General features: G+C 37.3%; 1 protein-coding gene across 1 annotated transcript in view; it reads left to right on the top strand.

Moving 5' to 3' along the window:
- The first annotated feature begins 927 nt into the window (after window positions 1-927).
- Window positions 928-21278, top strand: part of LOC125812772 (rhodanese-like domain-containing protein 8, chloroplastic) — a 28090-nt gene continuing 7739 nt past the window's right edge. The window contains exons 1-5 of the mRNA XM_049492245.1: window positions 928-1294; window positions 1430-1483; window positions 2090-2239; window positions 9160-9322; window positions 16269-16360. Of these exons, the coding sequence (XP_049348202.1) occupies window positions 1004-1294; window positions 1430-1483; window positions 2090-2239; window positions 9160-9322; window positions 16269-16360 (750 nt within the window). The 5' untranslated portion in view covers window positions 928-1003. The remainder of the gene's footprint in view (window positions 1295-1429; window positions 1484-2089; window positions 2240-9159; window positions 9323-16268; window positions 16361-21278) is intronic.

Here is a 21278-nt window from a genome sequence, read left to right as displayed (position 1 = left end):
TGCCAAACCAGCACTAGAAGAAGGCTGACCGGCAGCCATATTGGCTATTCCAATTACTATTTGTTCAGAATTGCCTTTAACTCCTTGGCGGCGGGAGGCGGCAATCCAGGGTTTTTCTTTATTTAATGGGTGTATCAAGTTAAACAATGACAAAAAAAAAATTGAAGAGTATTTATTTTAATTTTTTTTTATATTCTCAGTTTTGTTAAAAAAAAGAGAAAAAACTGGAAGTGTTATCGAGAAAATGATCAAAATGGTCCTTAATGTATGGGCTTTGATTCCATTTGGTCCTTAATGTATGGACTTGATGGAAATGATCCTTTATGTATTATAAATTGTGATCAATTTGGTCCTTAACCCTAAAATTTAATGGCAGCAATTATTTTAAAAAAAATTAATGAGCGATTTCCCATTATTTTTTAAGCAGTCCTCGCCTCGGGAATTTTTAATAAAAAAAATTTAAACTTTTTAAAGAAAATGGCTGCTATAGCAGCTATTTCTATTTTTTAAACGATGTTGGGGCAGCGTTGTTAAAAAAAAATTCACAGCAGCGATTTTAAAGAAAAAAGAAATTTTTTTTTGGATCGGCAACGATTTTTATGTTTTTTAAAGGAGTAACAACGTCAATTTTGTCAGAAGAAAATCGCTCTGTCAGGAGCGATTTTGCCCTTTTGGTTAAAAAAAATTGATGTGCCATTTTGGAATTTTTGGAAACAGGGGAAGGAAAGTCTTGAACGAGCGCATCTTTTACATATTCCGTGTATTTTGACGGAAAAATAAAATAAATTATTAATTTTAGGGTTAAGGACCAAATTGATCACAATTTATGATACATAAAGGACTATTTCCATCAAGTGCATACATTAAGGACCAAATGAAATCAAAGTCATACATTAAGGACCATTTTGATCATTTTCTCAAGTGTTATCCATTAAAATGTTCCATTCCATGGCGTCTTCTCTCCCAATTTCAAATTGAATTCAAATAGCATTGAGTAAACTTGATGAGGTCGTTTACATTGCTGAACGTGGCAAAGCCATTTCTACTTGCCTGTAACGAACCAAGTAGATGTTTTCCGAATATTCCAAAAATTGGTGCTACTACTATGAATAATAATAAGAAGAGGGTTTTGCCGTTAAGATGTAAAAGCTTCTGGTTGTCTTTAAATGGGGATTGGTTGGAAGTTCCTAAAGAAATTGACAATGAGGAAGAGTTTATAGTGGTAAATTTCTACCGCTTTGTTTTTATTGAAGACCCAGAAGAGGAGGTCAACAAACACCTTTCCTTTTTGGAGGTAATTCTTTATACTTGATTCTTATCATTTGAAGGTTTTTAACTACTACACACTGTAGCATGTATAACAGCGAGATGCCTGAATATATGCTCTTTCACTCAGATTATTATAACAGATATTGCCCTTTGATTGCAGGGAAGAGATATACATGGCCGCATTTATTTAAACAAACAGGGAATTAATGCACAGGTAGGACTGTTTGTTTTTTTCTTTTTGATTTTCTTTTGTGCTTTGGACATTTCCATTGTTTAATCACAAATTTGAGTTTCATGGTTCTGCTTGGTATTACTATTCAGTTGAGAGTTCAAAATATTGGTTGTTTAATGTTTGGTGGGAGGGAACATGTGGAGGCCATTAGTTAGTTTTTGAGTTTTTGCTTGAGTAGTATAAAGTGATGTACTTATATTTTAAATTTCTTTCTTCGAGTTATAATTTAGGCACAGACAGAAAAGGAAACCTAGACATTCAATTTAGGATAGAGAGATTGATATGAAACAAGATAATACATACCTGTGGTAAAGAAATATTGCGAAGCTACCATAGTACCATGTAATTCACCCAAGAGATAGTGTTTTTTTTCCTTATATCAGCACAGAAAGGACAGGTTAATGATTAGATTAGCATGCTCATGGTCCTCAATGTATATCTTTTCCTAAGATAACATATTCCAGTGGTCCTAATCTAAAATTTCTTTAGATTACCAGCTCAGTTTTGCTACATGCCATAGTAAATAATCCCTGCCAGCTATAAGATAAACAAAGTTATTCTGTCTTCTGATACTTCCTGTTGGTGCAGTACAGTGGACCAAACAAAGATGCCCTTGCTTATGTTAAGTGGGTAAGGGAGGACTGCAGATTTTCTGATGTTCTTGTCCAGATCTCACCAGCATCTAATGGGCATGCCTTTCCAAGATTGAAGCTGCGTTATAAGCCGTCTCTTGTACAGGCAAGCCATGTCCATCATTCATTATGTTGCGTGCTTGTCTTGTTCACCAGCTATTTCATGGATAGTTACTCAAAGGGATATTTTTTCTTCAGGACATGTGAATTTATCTAGTTTTATTTTTCATTTTATTACTCCCAACCAATAATCAAAATTGTCATACTATGTATAGTAAGGACATGCTTATTACTTATGATTTGAACTTTGCGCTTTGATATAGCAGCCTCTTAGGCCCAGGATTTTGCCTTCTTGCAGGCAGGCATGAAACTCATTGGCTTGTGGATGTTTTTTCACAACAATTACAAGACTAATGCAAGTATGGGTATTTGGTCAAAACCACTTCCTGTTTATCACTGGTTCTTGGTTACTTCTCCCTAAAATTTACACTAGCTATTTGCTTAAATACTAGAGCAAATGTGTAGTCCCACACAGTGGGGTCTGGGGAGGGTAGTATGTAAGCATACGTTACCTCTACCTCAGAGGTGATGTAGAGAGACTGTTTCCAATAGACCCCCGACTCAAGACAAAAACATTCTAGGAAAAGACATCATGAAAGTATAATAGACGATAGATAGTAGCAAAACAATAGATAGCAAGATAACTGTACTATGACAAAATAAATGGTCTAGGAAAAGACATCATGAAAGTACAATAGACAATAGATAGTAGCAAAACAACAGATAGCAACATAACCATACTATGACAAAATACTACTTTAAACAAATTTCCTGGAATAATAGATAAGTCACAGAAATCGAAGAACAAAAAACTAGAAGAGTAATCCTACGACTACTAGTAAGGGCGCACAAGACTCCTACCTACTAGAAGGGACACACTCATACATACTGCAAAGATATGGCACCCGGGCCTAACTCAACCCCAAAAGCTAGCTCATGAGGGGAGGATTGCCCAAGTCCATATAAGGAGACCACCAGCCGATTTTCCAACCAATGTGGGACTTTTACCCACTCTAACACCCCCCTTCACGCACAAGCCCAACTGGCGCATGGATTGGGAGCCCAAACAGGGATGGACCTGGCTCTGATACCATGTAAAGATATGACACCTGAGCCTAACTCAATCCCAAAAGTTAGCTCATGAGAGTAGGATTGCCCAAGTCCATATAAGAAGACCACCAGTCTATTTCCCAACCAATGTGGGACTTTTACCCACTCTAACACATACTAATCTTCTATCCTAATTCGTGTCCTCCACACACCTTCCTATCTAAGGTCATGTCCTCGGTAAGCAGCAAGTGCGCCATGTTCTGTCTAAACATCTCTCCCCAATATTTCTTTGGTCTACCTCTACCTCTCCTGATTCCATCCATAACCAACCTCTCACACCTACGCACTAGGGCATCCATGCACCTTCTTCTCACATGTCCGGACCATTCAACCTCGCTTCCCACAAAATAGGGAAAAGAAAAAGTTGGGAAATGCTCTGAGGCACATTCTCCAAGAATTTTGCTCTCCTACTTCCTAGAATTGTAGAACACCTTTTCCTGTGTCTTTTCTACCGGAATTTCTTTCTTTGTTCTTCTCAACCCAATTGTAACCACCCTTTTCTCACTTCTGACCTTTCTCCTCTTTGTGATGGGGAAAAAGGATTTTGGTTTTAAATGTACACCATCTAAGTACAGTTCAAGGTCAAAAATTTGGTTTGAATGGACAGTGCGCATCAGGCATTTGATGAGGAAAGCTACTATAAGCATTGAAGTCTTGAAATGGATAGTCTAGGTATTTACTCCAAGGAGCAAAAACAGACAGTTAGGAGATGGAAATTAAAAAACCATTACATAGAGTTCTTTTGTACTCTTAAATTCAATGAACATGGTAGGTACGTCAGTTTCATTGCTTTACAAGGGCGCAATAGGTCAACCCTTCGGGGTGGCCCAGTGGTTTGACCTTGGGACTTCCATATTGGAGGTCTCAAGTTCGAAATCCCTTGCCAGCGAAAGCAAAGGGTTTGCCTTCTGGGTCGAGCTCGTCCACCAGGCTTGCCTATTGCGGGTTACCTCTCCTATGTGGTTTGCGAGCTATTACATAGGAGCGGGGGTTTTACCCTGTGCGCACCAAAAGGGTAGCGGCTGTGGGGTTTCCTTGTCATCAAAAAATAAATAAATACAAGGGCGCAATAGGTCAGTTATTATCACACCTGAAGTTACACTAAAAGCTGGTTTGGGGTTTATAGCACAGAAAATCATTAGATTCATTAATGCTTCAGAAGAAAGGAAGTTAATACAGTAGCTAGGTATCCATGACTTGAAGCTTCATACATAGAAGCCTTCAAAATCACCTGATGGGCGACGGAAGGAATAAAGGAGCCAATGATCAAAGCATTGATACCAGAATCATTATTCTTGGAAGTGTAGTACCTTCAGAAGAGGATGTACTCGGAAGATGCATAGCCCAAAGTGTCTCGGCCCTAATCCATGAAACTCCGACTTTGAACAACATTTGAAGATGGGGCAAGCAGCAACTGGAGATCCTCCCATGGAGTTAATGTTTATGGAATGAACGACTCTCATTTCCTCTTCGAGATGCTGTCTAGGAAAGAGGCAAAACATGCATGTTCTCCAAGGGGAGTGGAGTTGGAACAAGCTCAAAATGACTACAATGGTGGTCTCCTTCAGGGTGCTGGCCGGACGAAATTCCCAGAAATTAGGTCTGGATTCATCTCTAGGGGTGCCTGTGAATTATGGTCTCAAACCACATTCAGACAAGTCAGCGACATGTGAGGTGGCTGGATTGGAACTGAAGAAGAAACAAAACTCAAAAACCATCTCCACTGGGCAAGAATTAAGGTTAAAGGAAATGAATAGCTGTACAACTAGAGATAAGAGTTGGAATGTGATGGATTCATATACCAACACCAATTTGGTGTGAGGTTTCAGCGACAGGAAGAAGAGGGAAGCAGATCATCCATGGTGGAAATGAAGGGCCGTTGGGTAAAGTGGGTATTGCTACCTATATAGGAGAAAACTTTCCAGTGCCTTTTAGCGAAGACAGAGGTCGTAGTCCACGTGGGTGGGCGGCTTTTAAATATCAACTACGTGACATGCAAGCTGGGCAGTTGGGGTCAGAAATTTTTATTCAGATGAAATCAATAGGCCGAAATAAGGAGTTGGGCCCCAAAATTGCAGAACTTGTCCAAGCATGATTATTTAGAGCCCAATGACTCAGACCTTCTGGAGACACAAGTTCAAGCAAACAACGAACATCAACTCAATTACAGAAGGAGCAAGTTTCTATGGGGATAAAACTCAAGATTATACTTTTTTTGAGATGAGAACTATGATTGAAGAAGAGGGTAACAGAAGCACACCCGTCAAAGTGTTGCAACGAAAATCATCTCCTTCTACGCCTATTTCTAACAGGTCATCAGTGGACTTGACGAGAATTGATTTTACAAATAGTCTGCATGCAGAAGAGGAAAAAACTTTAGTGTAGGGGAAGATACACAAATGACGAATACTAGTGGTAATATGTCTCTTGCAGTAATAGAGGAATCAAAGATGAACTGCTACATTGAAGATCATAATCAAGTTTTGCAATTAGAATCTGTGGATGGTGGGGAAATCTGGGAAGTTGAAGATGCCAAACCAATTTTAGTTCGGCAACAAGGTGATTGCTCAGACAAAAGGGGATACACCTATATGGGTCAATCAATATTTGGTCAAATTAAGCAAATTGTTTGGAGTTGATTTTTGGGGATATGAGGAAGAAGCCATGGAATTACTAATGCAGATTGATAGCAGCAGACATGCAAGGAGGACGGAATCAAACACTACTATCAAGGAAAACAAGTTCAAGGGGACACAAAAGTTGAAAGGATTGGTCTATCTGTCATTAAATTAAAAAGCAATGGAAACAGGAGCAGGTGAAGGGCTTTGACTTTAATTATCAATGAAGATCCAATTAGTCACGTGGAATGTGAGGGGATTAAATAACATGGATAAAAAGAGGCCGGTGAAGAGTTCTTTACTTGACCAGGTGCCAATGTTGTATGTTTGAAGGAAATTGTTAAGATGTCCCACATCGGTAGAGAGATGAGAATTTGCTTGGAAAAACCTCCCCTCAAGAGCTAGCTTTTGGGGTTGAGTTAGACCCAGGTGCTATATCTTTACATGGTATAGACCCATCCCAATTTGTTGTTCACCGATGATGGGTCCGCATTTAGAAGTGTTCACGCTCCAGTTGAGGTCTGGGTGTGCGGGGGAGTGTTAAGATGTCCCATATCGGTACAGGGATGGGAATTTGATCTCCTTATATGGACTTGGACAAACCTCCCCTCAAGAGCTAACTTTTGGGGTTGAGATAGGCCCAGGTGCCATATCTTTACAGAAACAAAGCTGCAGGGGGTGTAGAAGACCTTGTAAAGTAACTCCGGGGAGGAAGATGGGAAATCTATGCCTGTCTAGAGGCCAGTGGAACCAGAGAGGGAATCTTGGTGGTATGGGATAGGAGGGTATGGAGTGGGGAGGCTCTTCAAATTGGGATACATACTCTGACCTGCAGATTTGAAGGCCAGTTGCAGGACTTTGATTGCCACATTACAGGAGTAAATGCTCCAAACTGGGACAATGAAAGAAGAGAGGTATGAGAGGAAATAAGTGCTGTAAGGGGTCCAATGGAAGGCCCATGGGCAATCTGTTGGGACTTCAATATAATTAGATTTCCTACAAGAAAAAAATATTGCAAGAGAAGTCCACAGCTATGGTGGAATTCTCAGACTTTATAGAAGACACGAGTCTTATTGATCTTCAGCTAGAGGGAGGTGCTTATACTTGGTACAGAGGGGATACATATATTACTGCCTTAAGAACTGCCAGAATCTTGATTTCTGAAGAGTGGGATAACTGCTTTAGCAACATCAAGCAATCTCTCCTTCAAAGAATGACGTGTATTTGTTGTATTGCATTGTGGTCATATTTCAAGTTTGGCAATTGGTGTCTGAAGACGGATAGATTTGTTGAAAGAGTTATGAGTTGGTGGACGTCATTTTATTTCTTAGGAAAACCTAATTATGTAGCTTTAAAATGAAAGCTTGGAAAGGTAAAGTAAGGTGTGGAGTAAAAGGGGCCAAGGCAACTTGAAGGTACAAAAGTCTAACTTGCTAATCCAGCTAGCAGTGTTGGACAGAGTACTGGAAGACAACTTTAACTGAGGGGAAATTGTGGAGAGGGCATCCTTGCTGATGAATTATGAAGAACTGCTGAAACATGAAGATGTGGCATGGAGGCAGATATCCAAGGCCATCTGGCTGAAGAAAGGGACAGAAATACTAAGTTCTTTCATAAAACTGCTAATGGCTATAAACGATGCAACAACATTTATTATTTATTGATCCAGGATGAATTAATCTCAGATCCTCTGACAATCAATGATGAGATGTTGGATTTCTACAAAAAAAATCTATACTGAGACTGTAGAATGGAGACCAACAACCAATTTTGGAACTCTCCAACAGTTTCTAAGGAAGGAAAGGATCTTTTGCAAAGCAGATTTCAAGAACAAAAAGTTTTTGGGTGTTTGAAAATGTGTGCTATGGATAAGGCTCTAGGTCTGATGATTTTACAATGGGATCCTTTATCAGATGTTGTGAGGTGCTCAAGCAGGACATCATTGGGTGTTTCACAACTTCCACTCGCATTAATCTCACAGGCATAGGCTAGCATGGACAATGCCTAGAAAGATTACTGAAACTCTCTTTAGTTGGGAAGTAGCTGGAGCTGGAGAAGATGATCGAGGAAGATGGAGGATGGTCCCTGCATGCATTTGGTAGGCAATATGGAGAGAAAAGAATTCTAGGTGTTTTGTAAACAGCAGCAATACAATACATCAGATCAAACTCAACTGTATTATACTTCTCTGTTTTTGGTGCAGCCAATTCTACCCGGAAGATAAGTTTACCATTCTCAAAAAATAAAATATAAAATCTAAGATAAATATCTATCCTTGATACATTAGGTTCTTCGGAGGAAGGTAGATTTTTGCTTACTTTTGGTCACTCTTATGTAAGGTTTCAGTCTAATCATGTACTGTTTTGTGCTTATACATACAAATGTTACCTTACCCAAAAAATAAATAAGTTTACACTAGGAAGCATATAGCCTCAAAAGTCTCCTAGATTGATGTTCCTTTGAGGGCTTCATTAGTTATAGACAGTTCAAACCTTGTGAAATGTGCAACATTAGTTGGATTTTAGTTTGGTTTTTTGGATTTAAATGAGTCCTCAGGGCTTCGTGAATGGAATTATGTGCTTGGAAATTTTAGCAACATCTTTTGGTTAATAAAATTCATATGATTTTATACCCTTAGGCCAGCTAAAGGATTTTTTTTTTTTTTTAAAGAAGGAGCAAAATGAAGTGATGAACTTAGTAGCGTATCTGCTAAAGCTTTCCCAAGATGTTGTTTTCTCAAGTGATCATTACAAACTTGAAGTAGCTCAGCGGAATAAGCCACTTTAAGGCTGATCATGTAGGAGGTTAGCTCGGCAGAGTATTTCAATTTAAGATCGACTGTAGAGGAGGTAGATATTGGACACAGTATATATTCAGATCGGTCTCCTAGAGGTTTGCATGGGGAATTAGTAATTCAACTGTTCTTAAAACCTGTGCATTTGTATCTTCAAATTATTTACACATCTTTCTTAATTTTTGGAGAATCTTAGATGTTAAATGAAATTGAAGGTCAGCAAAGGTACGTATTGAAAGGAAAATAATTGGGGTTGATGGGCTCATATGGGCATATCTTAGCATCTTTTAAGTAGTGGCTTAATGAGGTTTGAGGGACTTGTCACTATATCTTGGGAGTTGACGAAAGTTTATCCACTTATAGAGAACCGGCATATATACCTAATGAATATCTTTTTCTCTCGCTTTTAAAGCATAAAATGATATTTTAACATTTGGTTAACAGTTGGAGGGAGGGATTTCTCACCTTCCTTTGCTTGATCCATCAATGAGAGCAGCTCCTTTGGCACCATCTGAATGGAGGAAGAGATTGGAAGCTGTAAATAACACTAATAATTCATCACATGGAAATTTCAATCCCAGTTTTATACTTCTTGACGTGAGAAACCGTAAGTATCCTTCTTTCAGTTTCCTGTTACATTTATGGTCTTAGTTTTGGGGTTGGCCTGATTGAGTAATGTGGCCAACACTTGATGCTGCTCGTTCAAAGTTTCACCCTGCTCAGAGAAAATAAATCTGTTTTTCTTGTAAAATTACAAATACTTCCACCCTCCCCCATGAGATTGTTTATCCCACTGGTGAGGGATATTCTTTTGGGGAGAAGGGACCGTGTGAGATAAGAGAAGAGGAGAGATGTTGGAATGACATGGATTGTAAAGCACACCTATAATAGGTGTGACACTCAAGCAACTTCTTACATTTAACCTATGAGGACCTAATTATACAACATTTAACTCTAACATCCTAGTATACTAATATTACATCAGAGGTGTCTCCTCAGATGCAATGTGGGAAACCCACCCTATGACCCTAAGTTCTCTTATTTGAAAACATAGATAACTTAATAGTTGCTAATAACTTGTAGGGAAGTCACCAGACTCTTTATTATAAAAGTTGCTGTCAAAATAATGGTATGCATAGTGGTTGGAAAGAGGCTGTATTGTTAACATGGTCACTGGAAGTTGTGTTATGTTGCCATAACAGTCACCGAGAAGAGGAAAAGAGGTGTGATGTGCTCCAAATAGTCACTGGAAACAGATGTCCTGTCCCTAGAGTTGTTATCCGAAATAGCTGCAGCGTCACCATAAGAGTTTTTGGAAATAAGCGTGTGCGACTATAATAATCATCTAAACGAGGAAATAATTAGAAAAAACTTCACCTCATAAAAAAGAAAGAGGGAAGAACAAAAATTACAGAAAGTGAAAATTGTAGACAGGTTGTCACGACCCAATTTACCTAAGCCACGAGACACCTACCCCCAACCCTGTATGCGGACCAATTGCATACATAAACCAATTCCACTATTAAGAAATAGTAATAAGCTTTCAAAATTGTCCATTCTCTAACATTGTACTAGAGCCAGGCCAATCCCAATTTATTGTTTGGACCTCCCGTCTTATATTGTGCACACTCTAGATGTCCAGTCCTGGACTTGCAGGGATTGGAGTCCCACATCTGTGGGATAAGTTGCAGTTGGACTCTTTATATGGTCCTGGACAATCCTTTTCTCATGGGCTAGCTTTCGGGATTGAGTTAGGCCCAATGTCCATTTATTTAACAAAAACGATAAGTCTTTAAATCATAAAATGAAATTTAATTTTGACACTATGGAAAAAGCAGAATAAACAACCAAGTGCTTCTAATCCCAACGGAGACAAAAACACTAGGTGACTCATCCCATCTATCCTAGCCTTGGTGGACAGAGATACTTGGTACCTGTTGGCGGCTGTTGCTAGTGGGAGATGGTAGGTATCCCATGGAATGAGTCGAGGTGCGCGAAAGCTGGTCCGGACACCATGGTCATCAAAAAAAAAGAAGAAGAAAGAATAAATACACAAGTCTCAAAGTAACACTGTCTGAATTGAAATAGAACAATAGTAAATGAGATGGAAGGAGTACACGGTGCTGCAAACTAACCAAGCATCTCACTATGAAACCTCCAAGTCTTCCTCCAAGTCTGCTTCTACAGCTGACCACACTCTGTGCTAGCACAGGGATCAACACCTGCACAAAATGTGCAATAAATGTAGTATGAGTACAGTAAATCAGGTGTACTCAATAAGTATCATGAACCAACTTCAATAAGGTAGGTTGCTTCAAAATACCCATTATAACGTGTGCAGTCAATAGATAGATGACTCAACAGAAGTAAACACGATATGACAAACAAATTTGTACAAATGAGGCATAATGATATATGCATCAAATCCAACATAAGAGGTATGCGACATATACAACATATAAAGATATACAACGATAAGAGTCATTAATTAGGGAAAGGTATGATAAACTTGTATGTACACTATTCCGGATGACCTAGTAATACGTTACTCATGAGGAACTAATCCATACCCACGTGTTGCACGGACAACTCACATGTCATATCCAAATCTAGATATTTCTATATATAGTGTATCCAATTACAAAGCATACAAACAAAATATGACTATCAGCTAACATGTAATCTAATGTGCACATAACTCATAACAGGCAATTTAGCATGTAAACAATGCCTATAACATCATCACTAGCATTGAGTGTGATCAAATAGTCATGCAATAAATAACGAATGGAAAGTTGGCATGAAATGACATAATATCCCCACAAATAACCCAGTGACCGCACAAGTGCTTGTCACCTTGTCTATATGTCACCCCATATACATAATATATCAGTTAAGTTAATTTGGGAATAATTCTCTCGTTGAACTTAAAGCCTTAACTTACCTCTTTCCAAAGCTCCCTAGTCTCTAGGAATAGCTTTCCCTTCTTAAAGCCTATGAATACTCCCAATCTATTCAAAAGATTACTCTATTGGGTTAAATGAGTTCAACGATGCCCATGTTTTAATATTAAACAAATTTGAAGTCAAAGTCAATAAGAAAGTCAAACTCGAGCACTAGGGTCAAATTCCAACATGATCATAATTTTACTTCATCCATAATCCCATGAGTTCAAAACTATTTTCAAATTTTAAATCTGATATCAAATCGACCTTCAAATCAAATATTTATCCCTCTCTAAGAACTAGACTGTCAGTGAAAATCCTTAATTTCACACCTGAAGTCTTATCATTTAAGCTTTAAAACAAGTGGATAATCCTGCTAATCAATTACATAGAGTTCTTTTGTACTCTTAAATTCAATGAACATGGTAGGTACATCAGTTTCATTGCTTTACAAGGGCGCAATAGGTCAACCCTTCGGGGTGGCCCAGTGGTTTGAGCTTGGGACTTCCATGTTGGAGGTCTCAAGTTCGAAACCCCTTGCCAGCGAAAGCAAGGGGTTTGCCTTCTAGGTCGAGCTCGTCGCACCAGGCTTGCCTAGTGCGGGTTACCTCTCCTATGTAGTTTGCGAGCTATTGCATAGGAGCGGGGGTTTTACCCTGTGCGTACCCAAAGGGTAGCGGCTGCGGGTTTCCCTTGTCATCAAAAAAAAAAAAAAAAATTCTTTAACCTCGAGTAGTTGAGGAAAATAGTTCTGATGATATAATAATTATTTTTTTGCTTAGTATATACACAGTACGTAATGTTCCAATATATGAAGTTAACATGGTGTAGTCTAAATTCATTTGTTTTTGTGAACAAATTCTCTTGTGATATAGATATATATTTCTCAATATCTTTTTCAAAAATTATTAAACCTCTCAAGAGTTAGAGAATTGTCACGATTTGTTTTTTGATACTCAATACAAAAGAGTGACTTTATTTTTTAGTGTTACTTATTATTTAGATTGTCAGGAAGTTTGCTTCAAAATAGTTATTATTATATATTGTCCTTTTGTTTTATTGATTTACTATTTCTTAATATTTAAGTATTTTTTACGAAGAAAATTTTATATGACTTGTAATAACGCCAGTTGAAATTTGTATTAGTTTAATTTTTATTGCAGTCTAAATTTATTTGTTTTGTTAATAATTTCTCTTTTGATGTAGATATATGCTTCTGAATATCTTTTTCCAAAATTATTAAACTTCTCAAGAGTTAGAAAATTGTCAGGATTTGTTTTTTTGATGCCCAAGACAAAAAAATGACTTTATTTATCAATGCTACTTTTGTGATTTAGATTGTCTGGAAATTTGCTTCAAAATAGTTATTACTATATAAACATTGCCCTTTTGTTTTACTGATTCACTATTTGTTAATATTTCAGTATTTTCAACAAAGAAAAGTTCATATGACTTGTAATAACCCCAACTAAAGTTTGTATTAGTTTGATATTTATTGTAGTATAAATTCATTAGTTTTTGTTAACAATTTCTCTTGTGATGTAGATATATGTTTCTGAATATCTTGTCCCAAAATTACTAAACTTCTCAAGAGTTAAAGAATTGTCACGATTTTTTTTTTTTATGCTCAAGAGGAAAGATGACTTTATTTATCAATGCTACTTATGCGATTTAGATTGTTTGTAAGTTTGCTTCAAAATAGTTATTTGTATGTAAACATTGCCCTTTTGTTTTACTAATTTACTATTTCTTAATATTTCAGTATTTTTGACGAAGAAAAGTTCATACCTATAAAAAATAGTAACATTAACTAAAAGTCCTATTTATTTATGTAAATTTAAAATTTATTTGAAGTACATCTATTGCACGTTAATTCATTAGTTATAACATTAAAAATTCTCTTAGTTATTACAAATTATTGCAAATGTTATTCACACTCTTTTACACTCTTTAGTAATAATATTATGAATTTTTATAGTTATTACATTAATTATTTCTATGTTTCATCTTTTCTTATAACTTTTGACCAATAATTTTTCATATTATTATACTGCCCCTATATATGTAATAACACTGTGTTGTTATTTTTCCTTGGATGAATCATACTTGGTTGAATAAATTGAAAATTGCTTACAAGTATATGAACTATATCTTTGTTGGGTGTAAGATAAACAAGTGATTATATATATGATTTCATAGATAAAATATATTCTTTAATTTTAATTTTTAGTTTTTCCGGTATAAAAAAAGGAAACGTTTCTTAGTTAACTATGGACAGTCAAATAACTATCTTTGATTTATGTAGACAGTCAATCAAGAAGTCAAATATGAGAGCCAACAAAAAGAACGTCATCTATTATGTTATAACTTACAAAATAAAGATTAATATACAAAAATAGTTCTAAAAAATAAAATGTAGTTGTTCTCCACATATTCATATGACATCTAAACAGGTTAAGTGGATACACGTGCAAAGCACATCTTTGTTAGATGACAAGAAAAATACACAACAAATATCGTCAATAAAGTAATATTAGTGAGATACGACGAATTACATGATTGAACCTCATCAAATTGAAATAAATATATACATTATTGCATTTAACTAATAAAATTTTTCATTGACCATCTTCATAGGTTCGTGTGAATAAGAGATATATATTATGATCCACATTGAACATTCACAAAAAAATGTGCAATATTATTTTGTGCAAAACTTCGAAAAACTAGTAAATAACAAAAATCTCAATCTCAATAGCAATAGCATTTTAACTCCAAGATCCATTTCATTATATAGCTCCATATCCAGGGGCGGAGCTACAACACAGTAAGGGTGGTCAGTCGAACACCTTTCACCGGAAAATTAGACGAATATTATTTGAATATACAGATAAATAAACACACTTGTACATAAGGAGCGGTGTTGGTTCAGCAGTAAGCTTACTCATTTGAGTGTTTGACGTCCCGAGTTCGATTCCAGTTTGTAGCGCATTATTCTATTTTTTTAAAACAAAGGAAAGAAACAAAAATTTCTATTTCTAGCCTTGAATTAATAGTACTAAGAAATTACATCTTTCTATTTCTAGCCTTGAGTTAATAGTATTAAGAAATTACATTTAAAGATATACTTAAAGGTCACTCTCTATTATTATTCTTTTGATTATTTCTAAATTATTTTTTAAAATAGTTAAGAATCTCAATAAAATAAAAGGTAAATATGGAAAAAAAAAGACTAAAGAATTCTCTTGAACTACAAAAAGTTCACGAAAAAGGTCCCAACAATTCATTTGATATGAACCGAAGGGAGTGTATTCAACTAGTAGCTAAAATTATTTTTCTTAATTTTTCTCTGTTAGCTTTGATTTATACTATTGATTGTTTTATAATTTAAGTTTAATTTTCATATGATTTAGTTAAATGATATCTTATTTAATTTTAAATTTGGATGCACGCGCTCTTCGGGCTGAGGTCCAATTCATCTCGTAGGCTTATTGTAGAAAGGGAATCTTCAATCAATCATCATCTACATTATATAATAATATAATATATATATATATATATATATATATATAAGAGATGAAGTGGGAAGGGCTTCCCAGTTGGCTGCGATCCCAGTCCTGCCTGGCGCGAGCCATAAGAGTAGAAATCCGCGAGGCACTCCCTATCTCTGAATGATTTAGTCGCACACTTGAAAGATAGCCCATAAAGTCATGGGAATGGTTATATGATCGAGAAATGCAAGTTCAACATTAGAAGGTTGTTTGTATTATGTGGGTGGATTATATTAAAGACTAGTACATTACAACTTATGTTTAATTTTATGTTTTATTCAATTAAAGTTGATCAATAAATGCTGTGTTTTTCTTAAGAATAGTTTTATGATAGTGTATTATGCGATTTTATAAAATTTTTGCTTATTTGGTACGATCGTAGAATGAATTGGGACAATTTTAATAGTTTTTACAACTTATAAGGTTTTTATGTTTATGTAAAACATACGACATAAAAAGTTCAAATTGCATGTTCAACTTCATCTCATGATTCATTGCATGGCCAAACAGGCCCTTAGTCTTCTTCCACTGATCAAACCATATCCTTGCAACATCCATAAGTTGGTAAGAAGCCAGCTCAACACTCTCCTAATCAACAAAACAGGACTTGTTCCATTCATTAATCTTAAGTCTCTTAGCAAAAATAAGTGCGGACCGCCCAAACTACTGAAAGTTGTCCACCAATTTCTGTCCAATTCCTCATGTCAGGTGCTCCAACCATGTATTTCAAATTAGAATAATTCGCCTTTCTAGACCAATGGCCGCAATCTAGGAGTACTGGACAGTGATCCAGATGATACATGGAGTTTGAATTGTTTGATTGCACCAAATAGATCGTTCCACTCAGAAGAACACAAGAATCTGTCAATCCTAGAATTGGAACTATTTCTTGACCAAGTATAAATTTCCAGTCTTGCCTATAGACCAGACAACCGCTTAAGGTGAAACATCCTATTATACTCTGTAAATGTCAACTTTTGCGTTGCTATTTCTTTTTTATAATTGAATATTTCAATTGCCTTTTCTTCTAATATAGTGTAGTTTGATTTTCTGGAAGGTTATGAATGGGATGTTGGGCATTTTCAAGGCGCACAGCGGCCGGATGTTGATTGTTTTCGGGCCACTTCATTTGGGCAATCTGAGTCAGAGGTTTTAGCAGTTTATTACTCAATTTTCTATCTTCTCGTCCAAGCTAATCTAGTAAATGTTATTTTTGTATTTTTACATAATTTGAAGTGTTTTCTTTCTTTCTAACCCATTACTTGACCAATCTATAAGTATTTTGTTGGGTTCTTAGCAAAGAAATTGAAAAATAATAGAAAGAATAACGAGAGAAAAACATTGCAATGAGATCAATGAGAATTGCTTTATTTTACCTTGTTGAACTCTACATTTATAAGAACAAAAGCAGTAAAAAGATAATGGTAAACTAGCCCAGAGTATCCCTGGAAAATATATCTTAACAAACTAATACTAATTAATAGGAAAAAACTAGCTAACCAACTATTAACTAAGATTTATTCAAAATACTAAAGCAGTAAAATTAAGGTACTACAACTCAAAAGCATAATTCTAACTGTATCACAAGTCTTTCTCTGAAACATGTGGGATCAATTTACAACCATATATTTGTCTGATTTGTATATCTTAGTTTTGCAAGTCGATCATAGTACAATGCTGGAAAACACTTTTCTCCTCTGCCCTTTCTTGTTTGCTTGTCTGCCTACATGTATTATCATGTTGATTCTTGTATGTAGTCCCTCATTGCATGTATTACTTCCTTCTACTTGAGTGGCTGGCGATTGTAGAGTAGGGTCATGTTGTTGATTGGGTACGGAGGCGAGGGTTTAGAAAACAATATGTACATAGTTGTTCCAGCTGAAATACTTGGAATTTCTACCTCTTCTATTAGGAGTAGTCTTTTTAGTGCTAGCTGAACATTAAAGTATGCAATAGTGGGTTCAGAGAGCGTCTAGATTGAGATTAGGGTTGTGCAACATAAGGTCATTGTCAGGGAAATCCATAGAGCGAGTAAAGATCCTTAGGAAGAGGAACATTAGTATAGCTTGTGTCTAGGAAACTAAGTGGGTTGGGACTAAGGCTCAGGATGTGGATGGGTTGAAGTTGTGGTACTCGGGAGAGGGTAGGAATAGTAATGGATTAGGCATATCAGTTGATTGGTATTTTAGGGAGCAAGTGGTAGAGGTCAGGAGGGTTAATGATATGATTATGTCGGTTTAGTTAGTCGTGGGAGGGAATACGTGGAGCATTATTAGCACTTACACGCCTCAAGAGGGCTTGGATGAGGAAGTCAAAAGCGTTTTGGGAGGATTTGGATGAGGTTTTGAGAAGAATCCTTTCCATTGAAATGCTATTGGTAGGAGTGGATTTCAGTGGCCACATTCGATATTCTTTAGGGGTTATGACGATGTGCATAGAAGTTTTGCTTTTGGGGATCGAATTGAAGGAGTTGCACTTTTGGATTTCGCTATAGCTTTTGAGATAGTGGTAGCAAATTCTAGTTTTCCTAAGGGGAACCACTTGGTTACCTTCCGTAGCACGGTGGCTAAGACTCAAAGTGATTACTTATTCCTTAGGAAGGATGATGGAGGTGTTATGAACTCAATAGGAATTCAATAGAACAGTAAATTTTCAGCACAATAGTTTTTTGGAACAATTTTCTATTATCTGGAATTGGAAACAAAAATTACAACAAAATGGAAATGATTGATAAAATAGAGAACAAATAAGGTTTCTTCACTGATAGAGCTCAGATTCAGATCTGAAAAGGGAAAGAAGAAGAAGAAGGTTAGAAGAGAATAGAAAGAAGAAGAAGAAGCTGAGAAGAAGTTGAGAAAGTTTGTTAGAATACCAGATTTGCGTTGTCCTTTATCTCTTTGTGCTGCGTGTATTTGTTGTGATCTCAGTCAATCTCAGCCGTTGAGCTTCATTTAATAATCTCTAATCCTGACCCTTTAATAATTGCCAATTATTCCCTCAGTGTCTCTTTTATTCACTAAACTCCTTCTGTCTATATTTGCATTCAAATATAAGGTTGTTACACCTTGCCGCTTGGAAAACATCCTTGTCCTCAAGGATGAACATCAAAATCAGGGAACTTGCCCTTCAAAAATTCATAATCCTCCCATGTGGCATCCTCAGGAGGAAGGTTAGACCATTGAATTAGAACCTTCACTCCAGCTGTATTGCCATGGCGTACCATCTGCCTCTGTAATATGTGAAGTGGCTTAACTAGAAACTGACCATCCTCACTAGTAAGGGGCAAAGCAGACTGCACCACCACCCTGTTGCCAACCTTTTTCTTAAGAAGGGACACATGAAAGACGGGGTGAACCCTGGAATCAGCTGGCAGACTCAACTTGTATGCACTTTCCCGACTCTGTCTATCACTGCATAGGGACCATAATACTTGGAACTTAGCTTAAGGTTCTTTCTTAGGGCCAGCAAGGTCTGCCTATAGGGCTGTAACTTGAGAAACACCCAGTCACCAACCTTAAACTCTCTTTCAGGCCTCCTTTGATCAGCTACATTTCCATCCTCTCTTGAGCCTTCAACAAATTATCCAACATAAGTTGTTGCATCTGTTGTCTCTTCATGATGATATCCTCAACTGCAGGAAGTGTAGTGTCTTTCATAGGACCAAAGGTCAAATAAGGTGGTGTGTACCCATATAAGGTTTCAAAAGGGTTACATTGAATACTTGTGTGGAAATTAGTATTGTACCACCATTCCGAGAGAGGTATCTATTCTTTCCACTGAGTAGGCCTACTAGAGGTCATGCATCTGAGATAGTTCTCAATGCATTTGTTAACTCTTTCAGTTTGTCCATCACTTTGAGGGTGATAGGCAGTACCAAGGTGCAGCTGGGTTCCTAACAATCTAAACAGATTTTGCCAAAAGTTACTCAAAAAAATGCTATCCCTGTCAGAGACAACATGCATTCCATGGAGTGTATGCACATGTTTGAAAAACTTAGCAGCAACTGTGCTGGCTGTGAAAGGGTGGGACAAGGTCATGAAATGGGCAAACTTTGTTCTTCAATCTACAACTACCAGGATTACCTCTTTGCCTCTAGATTTCGACAGTCCTTCTATAAAATCCATGCTCACATGCCTCCAAGCCTGGTCAGGAATAGGAAGGGGTTGGAGTAGTCCCAGATAAGGAACATTTTTCATCTTTGCTCCTTTGGGACACATCGCAAGATTATACATGTTGTCGAACCATCTGTCTCATGCCAGGCCAAATTTTTTTTGAGACTGCCTCATGTAAGTCCCCAGTTGACCAGAATGACCCCCAATTGGCGAGTCATGAAATGTTGAAACCAATTGTTGTCTCAGACCACCATTACCACCAATGTAAACTTTACCTTTTCGCCTGAGAACTCCAGAAGAGTAGTGATAGATATGAGGACCTAGGTGATTCACAGAAAATTCAGAAACTAAGGCACACACTTCAGGGTCTTCCTCATAACTCTTACTCACTTCTTGGACCCAAGTAGGCACCATAGCGCTCATAGCTAGTACACAAGCTGAATTAGTGGTTACATCTGCTTCTCTGTCCTCAAATCGCCTAGACAAGGCATTAGCCACCTTGTTTTCAACACCTTTCTTATATTGATGAAGCTATGAGTACTACCCGAGTCCACGAGGATTGATAGAGTTCTCTTCTTAATGAAGCCAGGAACTAATATAGTGTTAACCCCATTCCAGTTGCCAGACATTGCGCTAAGACACACGGCCTCAAGTAATTTATGAACTCCATTTCCCGGCAACCTCAATCTCAATTTCTGGTGGTACCTCCTATATGACAGGCAACTCTTCGGGAGACCCAGAGATGCATTGTAATTGCCTTATCTTGCACCTATGGCCCAATCCATACTTCTCACCACATCTAAAACACAACTGGTGGGCTTTTCTGTGTTCATACACTTCAAAACTTAGCCGAAGTGGTGCAGGTGTCGGGCTAGCATTCATTGACCCTAGCCTAGTTGCCATAGAACTACTTGCAGACACGTTATTCCCACTGGCTTTAGTGGCCACGTTAGATTTCTTCAAGGTAGCTTCTATAGCTTTTTCATGCATCCTAGCTTGCTGGATAGCAAAGCTTAGGGTGGTCGGTTTGAGCATCTTTACATCAAATTTAATCTCTTCCTTAAGGCCCCCAATAAAGCTAGACAAAAATGAGACTCGTTTAAAGCTTGATTTCGCGTGATCATTTCAGCCTTCAAATCCTCAAATTTCCTCAAAAAATCCCTGACATCTCCAGTTTGGCTAAGCTTATTAAACTCCTCCACCATATCTTCCATTAAAATATCTCCAAACCTATCAGATATCTCCTCCTTTAACTTAGCCCATGAGACGGGCCCCCTACTCAATACTAAGGAATTGTACCAAGTTTCAGCATCCCCATTTAGATAAAGAGCAGCCCCGTCCACCTTCTGATCCTCAGGGGTTCGATACAAGTTAAAGTACCGATCACATTTACGTACCCAAACCTTAGGGTTAGAACCCTCAAAGCTAGGAAGCTCCCACTTAGGGTTAGGAATTACCTGATTCAGTCGACCTGGACGCCCGTCGGGAACTGGATTAGGGAGAATACCATCACCTCTATGAAGAGAATTTTCCTAACCTTTGTTGTGGCCCCTCTCCATTGTAGTGAGTTGATCCAAAAGCAGCTCCAAAGTTCCTTGTATCCCTGTTTGAGTAGCATTTATGGCCTGTTGGCCATTCCTCAATTCGACCAACAATTCATCATGTTGAGCTAGTTTCTCATCCATGAGTCTCATCCTTGTTCCTTCTGCCATGAGTAGATTGTTATCGCCTGGGGAAGCAACGGCTCTGATACCAATTGTTATGAACTCAATCGGAATTCAATAAAACAGTAAACTTTCAGCACAATAGGTTTTTGGAACAATTTTCTATTATCTGGAATTGGAAACAAAAAATTCAATAAAATGGAAATGATTGATAAAATAGAGAACAAGTAAGGTTTCTTCACTAATAGAGCCCCGATTCAGAAAAAGGGAAAGAAGAAGAAGAAGGTTAGA

This window comes from Solanum verrucosum, unplaced genomic scaffold (genome assembly GCF_900185275.1).
Source record: "Solanum verrucosum unplaced genomic scaffold, falcon-dt-bn FXZP01000204.1, whole genome shotgun sequence".
NCBI classification, from domain to species: domain Eukaryota; kingdom Viridiplantae; phylum Streptophyta; class Magnoliopsida; order Solanales; family Solanaceae; genus Solanum; species Solanum verrucosum.
This window is presented reverse-complemented; position numbering and strand designations above follow the sequence as displayed.